Source organism: Perna viridis, chromosome 9 (assembly GCF_037379345.1).
Source record: "Perna viridis isolate PV_CMFRI_1.1 ecotype Kerala chromosome 9, ASM3737934v1, whole genome shotgun sequence".
Taxonomy (NCBI): domain Eukaryota; kingdom Metazoa; phylum Mollusca; class Bivalvia; order Mytilida; family Mytilidae; genus Perna; species Perna viridis.
The window spans coordinates 8954499-8967406 of record NC_142453.1 but is presented as its reverse complement, the minus strand read 5'-3'; the positions used below and the strand labels follow the sequence as shown (position 1 = coordinate 8967406).

At 31.8% G+C, this 12908-nt stretch overlaps 1 protein-coding gene across 4 annotated transcripts in view; it reads left to right on the top strand.

Annotated features, from left to right (window-relative positions):
• LOC148606577 (homeobox protein cut-like 1) overlaps window positions 1–7757 on the top strand; it is an 85801-nt gene extending 78044 nt beyond the window's left edge. The window contains exons 14-17 of one of the 4 annotated variants that reach the window (XM_088545102.1): window positions 387–502; window positions 1181–2234; window positions 4105–4566; window positions 5293–7757. In XM_088545102.1, coding sequence (XP_088401228.1) covers window positions 387–502; window positions 1181–2234; window positions 4105–4566; window positions 5293–6281 — 2621 coding nt within the window. In that variant the 3' untranslated portion in view covers window positions 6282–7757. Of the gene's footprint in view, window positions 1–332; window positions 503–1180; window positions 2235–4104; window positions 4567–5292 lie in introns of all 4 variants that reach the window. The other 3 variants (XM_088545101.1, XM_088545104.1, XM_088545103.1) reach the window with 3 other exon arrangements.
• Window positions 7758–12908: the final 5151 nt, after the last annotated feature.

Here is a 12908-nt window from a genome sequence, read left to right as displayed (position 1 = left end):
ATTGCCAAATTACCAGTTTTGAAAGTTTGGGAACATTTGCTATGTTTTTGGGGCTAAAATTTGTTTTCCACAGATATTTTATTAACAGCATTGTTGAACCTAGTATAAAATATGATAAAATCAAGGAAAGTTTCTAATTGCGTTTTAAAAAATGGGAAAGTGGTGGCAGAGGAATCAAATTTTATTAAAAAAGTATAAAACTACTTCATTGTAAAAAAAAATTCAGATGAAAATAACAATTAAGGAAAAAATTGTTGTAATTGCTCACTCATTTATAATCAGATTGTTGCCCCTAGCAACCAAAAATGCTATAGCCCCATTTTCCATTTCAGCCAACAGGGCAGCCATGTTACCAGGGGGGAATAACTCCTGTCATCTGTTAACAGGTTCACAGCCACTGGTTTCCAGTGTCCAAAGGGAAGATGCTCATACTGAGGAAAGAATTGCTCAAATACTAAATGAGGCTCAACAAGCAATGCAGATTAAAAAGGCCATGGAACAGGTGATTTGAATATTTTTTGCAGTAGCCATACTTGATGCTTCATTGCTTTTTTATTCAGATATGTACTTTATATCAGCCTATTATTATTGATTTATTGGTGTTTTTGGTTTTTTTTGGCTTATATGATTTTTGATTGAATAAACTGCCTTAATTAGATAATTGGACAATTGACAAGAAGTTTTGAACTTTTTTTTTTTTTTTGGTAATTACTCTAAACATATTAATTTTCGCAGTGTACTTATTTTTGCAATTTTTCCAGTAGACAGAAAAGCACAAAAAATAGTACCCATGAAATTGATTTTCAACACTGTATTACCCTGATATGATTTATCATAACCACAGAAATTGATACCCATGAATATGTCTACATGATGCAATCCCCGACGATTAGCAAACCCAAAAATTGATAAGTTTTCAGTATTTGAATATACAGTATGGCTAATGGAAAGTTTAAATCTTCTTCTCAGTTGTAAAGTGAACTGCCTATTGTAATGGTCATCCAATCAGGTGAAGACCTACTCTTTCACCTGAAGTTAACCGTTTCAGTTGCTACAAAATATCTTTTCTTTTGAATGAAATACTGTAAAAATATACACTGATGAAATCTGAGTTCTATTTCTTATGACAGTCAATTATGTCTAACAAACAGGAAAATAAAGATTTTTTTCTTTTTTTCAGCAACAAGTTGCTCAAGCTATGGTTAGCAGTATCTACAAGCAAGAGATGTCACGATTGGCCATGATGGCTGGTCATCACCCCTTAGCCTCGCCTACTGGCACACCTTTCAGCCAATCAGAAAACATCAGCTCACAAGGCAGGAGAGAAAGTGAAAGTGATAGTAGGAACATTGTCAATGGAGGTAGAAATTCTAAAGAAATGGTGGAAAGAATTTATCGCCAAGAGTTGATGAAACTTGCGCAGGCTGCAGAAAATGCTGGAAATATGGCTGCTTGCTCAATGTATCAAAGAGAGCTACAGCAATTGGCAAGAAAAGCTCACCAGGATCAAGCAGAGCCAGGGGAAATAAGAAGGTCAAGGACATCACCTGAAGTTCAGGTTAATTCTGTAAAAATGGAACCACCAGAAAACTCTTTAGAAGATGTAGCTCTTAACAACAACAATGGCCCCATTGACTTAAGTAAGCATGGCAGCTCGGCTCCAACTACCCCTACATCTGGCTCTGACAGATCACCAACAGCTGAAAATACACACCCACCAGGTAGTGCCTTCTTTGTTGTTCAGCCAAAAGTAAATGGCCATGCAAATGGCTTTGAGAACAATCAGTTTCCCACATATTCAGCGCCAGAATGTGTATCACCTTTACAAAGGATGCAGAATATCGCCAATTCTCTCATGTCAAGACCCCATATGGGAATGGCATCAGCTAAACCATTGAGGGCTGTCCTCCCTGCCATCACACAGGAACAGTTTGATAAATATGCCAACATCAACACAGAAGACTTGGTCAAACAAGTGAAGGAAACTCTAAGTCAGTATTCTATCAGCCAAAGATTGTTTGGGGAAAGTGTCCTTGGACTATCCCAGGGTAGCGTCAGTGACTTGTTGGCTCGGCCCAAACCCTGGCACATGCTCACTCAAAAGGGACGAGAACCTTTCATCAGAATGCAGATATTTTTAGAGGACACAGAGGCCATTCCAAAACTGGTAGCATCTCAGTATCACATTCCTCCTGAAAAACTGATGAGAAGTGCCTCAAAATCAACTGAAATAGGTAAGGATAAACATTATTACACTATAGTTAAAAGCATGACTTTATTGTTAACAAATATGATTAAACTACAACCAATTATGATTATACTTCAACTGAACATGATTATACTCAAATAGAACATAATGAAATCAGAAATAATCTGGATTTCACTTGAAATAAACATAACTATGCTTGAATTCTACATGACACTAAAAAAGTGAAGTGAATACATGTAATGTCTTATAAATCAGTAACAAAATTTGGTTTTCTTTCTTTACATACATGGAAAAAATGATACATGTATAATTCATGCAGATATGAGGAAATACTAAAACCATGAAAAGAAAAAAAACATACATATATTGCTACCTATTGCAAGATTTGTCTCCCTTGATAATTTTATGAATATTTCATTTATCCTACCTTATATTAAGAATGAACTACTAAACTACTTTTAGAAATGAAAAAAAAATTCCATAAGGAGACAAATTATGCATGAGAATTATGAATCTCCATTGGTACAAAAATAAAATTGTAATGCATCTATTATGAAAATGGCTTTCTCGATGCTGTATCCAAGCAAACATTACTTGAATAAGTGATGCAATGATAAATGCTAAAGATGTTAATGCATGGCAGTCAACCATATCATAGCTGATAAAATATACTGAATAAAATATATATATATACATCTATACCCAGATTTTTAACCAACATGGAGGATGGAATGCATGGCCACATCATATAAAATTGCCAATGATTAAAACATTCAGCTGATCCTGACAAAATTAACAAAATGGCTGACCCAAATATATATCACTATACCTACTAATATTTTATATATTCATTCTAATTTTCTAACAGTTCTATGTAATACCTTAATTTGAAAATACTTTCTGTTTATTTTTTTTTAATTTGCTGAATAGATCCTGGGGTAGGTCAAGGACTTCAAGTTTAATTGGGGGCTCATGAAAAGATTTCAAGGCAAATCCAAATAAAGCAGGAACATTTTTATTAATATAATCAATTTATGGGGCACAAAACTGGTCTGCCCCATGGAATCCTTGCCTGAGAATATATTTTTAGATCCAATGTTTTAAAACTTTTCATAAGTGAAGACTCACAATGTAATCTGAGAATTTCACCATTTTGGCATTTATGATGAATTTGTCCTTTTCCAAAGGAGGCGGATTTAATGGATGCCCTTTTAATCTATGAAATTAGTATTAAATTAATGCTCCTTTCCCTATGTCTTTTTATGCTAAGCTTTTGGTCTCTTATCAAAAGCCATATAGAATAATTTTAGGAATACTAATTACCAGAAATTTTCCCTTTTTCACTACTTTTTGACATGCTGCATGGCTCTCATAAATCATACATATTCAATATACCCAGCGTTTTACCAAACTGGCTTTTCCTTAGATTTTTTTTCTCTCAATTTTCTTCAGTCTATCCTTTAATATCCTTGAATGAAAAAGTAAAGAATTGATATAAAAATTATTTTGGAACATTTTCATATCTGTTTTGCTGTAACTTCTTTTAATAAGAAAAATCTAAAATTAATTTTCGGAGTTTCACTTTTCAATTTTTTTACAGGCAAATGTAACCTTTGAAAAAAAAATGGAGATTTGTTTTCTTTTATTCTTCTATAATTCACATTTATGTTGAAGCAAATAAGCATAAATTTTTCTGCTCTTTCAAGCCTTTATTTGCTAGTTCAAGCATATTCTATGCCATATTTATATATATATATATATAATCAGATAAAGCTAACTTAACCACATATCAGAATGTACCTAGCTGCCTTAATACTAAATATGCATCCAAATTTTAGTTAATTTTTTATTTTCCATTTGACTTTTTTCCTTAGACATTTTTTTTCCTTTGTTAGTTTCCCCTAGTGAAAAGCCACCAAGCAACCCTGTTTCTGCAAGCAGTTCCACCATTCACCAAGCTCCCTCCGACCACCGCCCTCTCAACCAACACCAAATCCACCTTCATCACCAGCCTATGCATCCCGCCCATCCGTTTTTGAATCATCATCCGTACAACTGGGCCTCATTTTCATACCCATCCTCCATGTTGGAAGTGGTTGCCATGACATCAGAGATTGACACGCTTGAATTAACATCAAGAATCAAAGATGTTCTACAATTTCACAACTTAGGACAAAAGCTATTTGGAGAGGCTGTTTTAGGCCTTTCTCAAGGTTCAGTAAGCGAACTCTTGTCAAAACCCAAGCCATGGCATATGCTTAGCATCAAAGGGAGAGAACCCTTCATTAAAATGCATTTATGGTTGAGTGACCCACATAATGTGGACAGACTTAAGCATTATCAAAATGAAGTTAAAGGTAATTGCTAAGGCCAGAGAAAAAAACTTGTCTGTTTAAGGTTTCCCTACCTACCCTATTTTTCTGCCTACCCTAGCACACATTATTGGTATTTTTATGAAAAACGCTACTGTTTTATGTTGAAAATGATCTTCTCATAAGTTCTATATAAAATAATGTTTAAAATAAAATGACTTTCCCTAACTTACAACCCTATTTTTGTCACCAATTTAACCTTAAACAGACACTTATTTTTCCTCTGTCTCAAAGATTTTAATCTAAAACTCTCATAATATTAACAGGCGTACAACAGCATAGATGTATAATGAAACTCAGTAATACCTGTAAAAGGCAGTATTACAAAATATTTTTTAAAAAGTCATATGAACGACAAACATGCTATCATTAGTTTGAACAATAAAACTAATTGAAAAATGGAAGATTGAGGAACTAAAAAAAAAACCACAAAGACAGACACATAGAAATTAAAACAAAAGAAACTGTAATTATTATGTTTCTTTAAAAAGATAACACTAAAGAATTCACATCTCTTTTAATAAGAGTTATTTGTGGGATATCAATTTTTGAATAGGAAATTTTTGTTGGTCAACATAGTAAGAGAAAGACTAAAAATTGCATGAATTTTATCATGAAGATCAAGTCAACTCCTTACAACAACTTGTTATTAAAACTTGACGCAGTTATCATATTGTATTATGAATAATTCTTATTTATTTCTATTTTTAGCCCAACGTAGACGTAGAAGTAGTGTAGACTTGAGAAATTATGACTCATCAATGCCAAAGCGCCCTCGTGTGTTTTTCACAGAGGAACAAAAGGATAAACTACGCCTTGCCTACAACCATGATCCTTACCCCAATCAGGGAACTATTGAATCGTTAGCAGCTGAACTCAACGTCGGAGTCAAAACAGTAATCAACTGGTTCCATAACCACCGAATGAGAGCCAAGCAACAGCAGCATATTGGAAACCTGCAGGGTGGTCAAAGTTTCAGTGACAGTAATTCAAACAATCCAAATATTAAATCGGAACCCAACGATGACAACTCAATGCATAGTGACATTTCTAGCATGTCTGACGATACAAGTCAGTTTTCATCTAGTTTCCATGGTAACGAATCTGGTAACCAATGGTTATTTCCACAATTTGAACCAGCTGTAATGCAGAAGTTGGCAAAGGAGCGAGCAATGGTAAATGGAAACATGGCAGAGGATGATGATGAGGGGCAAGCATCTGAAAAAGATGTTGAAATGAAAGATAACAAAAATGATGAAGAAGATGATGATGCTCCTGTTTTTAATGATATTGATGATAATTCAAATGATGGAGAACAAAATCTATTTCAAAATGAAGTTAGTCAGAATGTATCTCCAGGAGTAAATAGGCGTAAAAGGTCAAATCCAAAATATGTATCAGAAGGTAGGGAGTTGGACAAAACTAAAAATGTTTATGGGGGATCCCTCAAAAGTTGTTTGTCGAAGGATGAAGGTGTCGAAATGGACGATGATTTAGAAAAGGAGAATGAATTTGGAAATATTGATTTAAACCTCAAGGCTCAAAATGGTCAGCATTTGAATAAAATAAACAAACTACAGAAGGCTATTGACTCAGCTGTAGATGACTGGGGGGATGAATATGACAATGTCCCTAGCATTGAAAAGCTTCAGAAAAATCTACATGGCAGTCCACAAACAACTGGAACTTGGGAATTCTAAGCCAATCAGATAATTGGTAGGCTCAAGAGAATGAACTTCATTGAAATTTGAAGTGCTAAGCTGTCCTTTAGCATGGCATTTGAGTTGTGAATGCAGTCACTGTATTCATGAGTAAGCAATGACTAATGTGCTCATCTGAGTGTGGTTTCATTGAAAAGCTCACAAACTGTCATATTCAAATATAAAGCAGTTGTGTTGCTCAGAAACTTGTAAAAGTTTCATTCATTTATCATTTGTATGTACTGAGAATCTGCAAATGTATGTAATAAGTTGATTATAAGTCAACAACTGTGTGGTAACTTCAATATGAATCCACAGAATTTAATTATGTGTGGAGATTTCAATTTCAGTCCACAAACATGTGGATCATTATGGTTGGAGAGTTATTACTTTTGCCTTTCTGATATTAAAAGTGGAATATGACACAAAACACAATCATTTATTAACAGTATTGTATCCCATTAGGGTAGCTTCTATATTTTTATATCAAAATGAACATTTTATGTGTTTTTGTCATGTATTTACATCTTTCATCGTTTTATTGAAGGTAATTCACATGTAATATACATGTGTATTCAGTTGTTATTGTCTTTTTTGTATTCATGTAAAAGTGAACATTTTCATCCATTTCAATTTTATATATTTGATATTAATATTTATGATCATGTGACATTGGTTGCCTGGCAACGAAATTAGAGTAGTAACACCATCTCAACCAAAGATCTCTAGTTGCCATTGAAATTTGATTTGTTGTTATATTTTTTCGGTTTGTTAGTGGATCTTGTTATTGAAGCTTTGCTCCAGTATAAATTGCATTTTAGTTCACAATACAGCGAGTAGTATAGTTCACTTCAGGAAATAGAGTTGGTCCTCCCATGATTGAATGATCATAACCTGATGAAATATCTTACGTCAGTAATTGGACAGTTTTTAAAACTTTGTATCATATCTCAGGGATCAACACTAACAGTAGTCTGATAGTCCAGTACAACCCTAATTTTGGAGTGGACTATCTGAAAAATCTTCAAGGTAGTCCTATACACTATCTAAATCTAAATTTTGCCTTTTTTCTCATAAGATCAAAGACCGAAATCGTCATTACCATCTGCGGACTACCTGTTTTACCTCTGAAGTAGTCATGTTGACCACCAAACAAGTGAAGTGTCAAACACTGTATCATAGGTATTTTCATCTATGTTTGATAAAAAGATTAAATCTCTTTGTTGATTTTCATTTAACTACCTAAAGAATTTCATCTTGTGATAGTCATTTAATCATGGGAAGACCAACTCTATTTACTGAAGTTAACTATTGTACTCGATGTAAATATAACTTTGTAGAATAGTGCTCTGGGCTTGTTATGCCTTTTATTGATATTATATTATGCTCATGTTGCATTTCCCCATGTGAAAATTCAACTTATTTTTTACTTTGATAATGACATCAAGTGTTGTAAGAAATAAACTGCCTTCAAATATGAAAGTTGTGGCTATTTTACATGTTGCTAAAATTTGAATGTTACAGTTGTTTGAAAAAAATGTTCTTTTTCCATGTAAGGTTGTAATAAGAGAATGACAATATTTTCATACTTTTTAGGGTCAGAAACAAATGCCAGATTTTTTACATACCCTGTCATTTCTTTTTTTTTTGTATGTGTTTGATGGAAGGTTTTGCAAGTCCATGGCCAAACCCATAATCCTGGGTTTATAGGAACTATTTACGATTCAAAGAAGAACACATTTTATACTTCCTACCTTCCTGTTAAACACTGGTATTTAATAAGTATTTGCTATTTTTGGTTGCATTTTAAATCCATGTAGTTTATAAAAAATGAACTATGATTGGTAGTAAAATGTATATTTAAAATATTATTTTGAAAGAAAAAATATTTTTAAATGGTAGATGAGCATTTCATTCTCACCTTAAAAGGCATTTGTCAATTTGAGTTTACAAAACTTGTCATCAAAATTTTTTCAGGGAGTTTAGAGTAGCTCTTGTCATCCTCATTTTCACCAATGGTTTCCATTTCATTTTATCACAAACATTACAGCACAGATGAGTTTGCCATTTTCACCTTCCATGGTGGGGTTGTTTGATTAGGTAACTTTTCATTGGTTTAAATTACACAAAATTGTTATTGAAAATATTAATTAAGTTGTTTTTATCATTAAACTAGCTGATATAGTCTTTAGCAACATAGAAAGCTGAAGATATAGATAATCATATCAGATTCGAAGTTGTGAAAAAAATATTAAGTGTCACTGTGAGTTGATTGGGCAAAATGGTATGTTCTCTCATGATTTCTCAAGCTTATTATGTTTTTGGTGGTGTCACTGTTAATGTGTCATACCATTTTATTTTACATCTATAACAACAGAAAATTTTAGGCAGGAAAAAATAGGGGAATCGTTAAAATTGCTGATAAATTTGTTAATTAAAGAAAAAATTTGCCCACCGTGGGCAAGTGGAAATGACTAAGACATCACAAGCTGTAATGTATTACATAAGGCTTTCTGTTTGACATTCCAATTTACAAGAAGTAATTAAAGTTTATACAAGTGTAGGTTGTTTCAACACCTTTACATGGTTACAATGTTGTTTTTAAATCGTGTTTGCTCAAATGTTATTTTTTCATTTCTTAAACTTCTTAAAATGCATGTAATGAAGGAGGAGTTTTTTTTTTCGACCAAAGTATTTTGTCTTTGTCTTCGAAATATACAGTGAAACCTGTTTAAACCAAACCACTTAAAAAAAAGGTTCCATTTAAATAGGTGTTTAGTTTACCCAGGTAAAAACAGTGTTGACACAGGTTTTAGATTATTTGGTGTTCAGTTTAGACAAGTTTTTGGATTATTCATGATGCAGTTTAGACAGGTCTCACTGTACATATTACAGTATCTTAATCTAGAATAAATTAATTTTTCTAATCTTAAGTTACAGACTGTAAGCATGCTTTAGTGAGTTACTAAATTCAATGAACTGGTTCACTCTGTATAAGTTTCTTTAAAAAATCAGTAGAAACTGGTTCTCCCTAAATCCAATTAAAATAGGTTCCAGAAGAAAGTTGGCAAAAAAAAGAGCACTTTCATTGGCATTATTATGTAAATGACTGTTTAACTTGATCCATTGCTTCTCAGACACAAATTTACACTTTGACCTCACATTGTATGTTATATTTGTTTCTTTCTGTTACGTTTTTTGTATTGTCTTTGATTTACAAATTCAGCTTTAATACAAATAATTTCCATTACTCTGACACAAAGATATTTCCTTTTGTTTTGTAAATAGTGCTGTCTTATGATTCTGCTTTATAGTTTAGGTTTCAAAGCATTTAAGTGCAAGCTTATTCTATTCTCGTAGCATATTATTTTACCTTGACATAATTATGATACGATATGTGTTCAGTTATGTTATTATAGCATGAATAGCCTTTCGGTATAAATCTGTAGTAAATTGAAATTCTTCGAAAAAGGGTAATTTTCAGATTTTTGCAATTCCAAAAGTTTTCAGATAGAGGAAAAATCTTAAACATATATTAGTATGTAAACTTGCATTCAAAGGAAAACTCTTAAGATCTTTACATCTGTAGGGAGGTTATTCTAACAGTGTTCTAGAATGCCTGATTCCCATCACCCGGGGCAAAGTGCATTTTTGGTATGGGAAAGTTGTATATTATATTCTGCTTTCTCTTTGGAAACCTAAAGTTTTCAGGAATTCTAGAACACTGTTCTGTCAAGTTTTCATTGGTAGACTGAATGCCCAATCAAGTGAATTTAATTTTTTGCATCAGTCTTTGTTTATTTTTTTTAATCCAAACAAAAATGCGGACGAAGTACCCTGCCAAAAAATGTCCAGTATTTAATCAATATAATACTTTCAATGTTGAGAACTGTTCAGAAATTCTCAGTTTTATCTTTTCAAAAGTCCTCATGAAAAGGTTGTCATATAAAATTCAAGGTTTGTTGAAAGGCTGAGTTGTAGAATTTATGTCTTTTGTTATTGCATTTTGAAGTGCCTAAACAGATTTGTTAAGTTTATTCTGTACATTTTTGTGCAATACTGAATTATTTTGTGTTCGTAGTTGTAGATAGTCAGTGCTATATACATTTTGTTATATCCTGCACAATAATTTTATTTGACACAAATTATCCTTGTTTTAGTATAAAACAACTGGAATCTTTTAATTTCTCATTTCTGTCACTATGGAATTTTTTAAAAAGTTTTTCACTCGGACATTTCTCTATCAAAAAAGATATTTATGAGAAGTATTGTGCAATATGATTCTTTTGTTGTGTTCTGCCCCTATTTTCTTCAGTGCAATAGTCACAAAATGATACTTTCAGAGTTTTGTTTAAATTTGCATGCCTTTAAATTAGTGTTAAAAAAGTAGCTACCAACAGCATATTTTCAAGTCTGTTGGAAGTCAAGGCTTTGTTTGTCTTTTATATGAATTTTTTTTGGGGGGGTTAATTGATGAAATGTTTAGTTAGCAAAAATTAGCTTGCTATTAATACAGATTTCAGTTAAGTATGATAGATACTTTGTACAAACCAAAAGTAATCAAACTTTTTCTCCTCACAAATCCTTAAAATTAGGGCGTCATTGTGTATAAATTGATGTTTATTGAACTATCTAAATCCGTAATAACATAACAGCTTTAAAATAATTGGGAAATCCATATAAATGGCTTTGTAAATATTTGGACAATCAGATTCCTATAGTTAAAATGAAATAAAAATCAAAATTTTAGATTACCTCTTAAACAATAGGTTTAGGTAAATTATTATGTTGTAGTAGACTCTTAGGTCTTTGAAAAATTTAAAACAAACTTCCATCTCCAGTCTATAGATAAAAGAAAGGTTGTCACACACTGTAAATTCAGAATTTTTTTTATTAATTACAGGTATGATATCCATAAATTAAGAAGATTGTTATTGCAGCAATCAAACTTGTAATTTTGTAAGATTATGAAAGTTTAAAATGACGAAATTCAAGCATTTACAAGAGTTTATTCACACAAAAATTTCTGAATTAAGAATAATGGACAGTCCAAACTAAATACCGAAGCGTCAACCATGGGTCGATTCCGTCGAAATCCAAGTACATGGCCTGAACATCAGGAAACAAAGAAGATCTACATACTCAATATAGGGAACCGAATGAAATAAATTACGAACCGATTAAAAAAATTACATATAAAACTAAGGACAAAATAAGAAAATCAAAGGCTGTCGTCATATTTACATAACACTGATTTTTGGCTTGCTTTCAACATCCTATTTCTGAAAATAAATGCATATGTTACTTTTGTAGCAGGTATGGACACTTTGCCTTGTAGTGATCAAGTCATGTTTGATACTTTTTAAAGATGTTATTAACTAATAGAAAAGGTTGTGACTGTGTCACATGTTTTTTTTTTTTTTTGTTTGCTTTTATAGAAAAATCAAATGTACTTAATAATCCTTTAATTTCAACTTTTTCTAATGTTCTTAATTTAATTGTCGGCTTTTCTAAACAGTTGTTTTTCATGAAAACTTGTAAGTGTAAAATTAGTCGTCAGTTATGGCTGTATTACAGAAAATAGTATTGTGGCATCATAATCTACAATTAATTTCACCCTTATGCTTTTTGTGGGAAATCGATCAATGTGCTAATAGCCTGTCCTTTTTCTGATGTTCTATATATATATAATTCTTACCTATATTGAGAATATATATTCTTATTTAACCAGCATACACCCAAAAGTATATTCAGCACTTTTATGTGTTCAGTTGCACGGCTCACATTTTATCATATTGTTTCGTATACACAATGTTGTTATACTTTTATGCTACAAGTTTTTTTTTTCTTATGCAGTTGTATTTTGTAATATTTTATTTAACAATATACATAATCAAGACATTTTAAACTGTTATTACCTGCTAATTTGCTGCATTTTATATTTTACTCCTTGTTTTGTTATTGATACAAAATCTGTTACAGAAAGTTTCTTTCTCTATAATATAAATGTAAACAGGTCAAAGAATGATATATATTATATATATGAAGTTATGACTAAGTGGATAAAAAGAAATGTTTATTTTCGTCTGTTAAAACGATATTTTTTACATATATAAGTTGCATGTGTAATTATTTAGCTTTAATATTACCAGCTTATGTATATTATGTTGATACATTTTAATACATAAAAAAAGTAAGATTGATTTTTTAAACGTCATTTTTACGCAAGTTTCAAATCTCAAATTTTCCATACATTTCTATGAAAAACACTTTTAATCTAGTCCTTTAATCTGATATTTTACCGTGAAGTTAGTTTTTGAAGATTCTTTGCATTAAAAAGTAATTTTGTTCGAGGTTATCAATTTTGAATTCACAGGAGCAGTTAAAAAACATCTAAGCCACCAAGAACATAAATTGTAATGAATAATGGTGTGTTTTGGTACAAAATATATTTTTTGTACAGCACATTTAGGTTAAGAAAAAAGAGCTGTCATTCAATTGTGCTATGATACATTAGGCAAGGTTTGTACCTGACTGTGTACTGTAATGTACCTGACCGTGTACTGTAACTCGTTCAGGTATCATGGAAATGTTTTACTGTTGATTAACATTATAGGTGCTTTAATA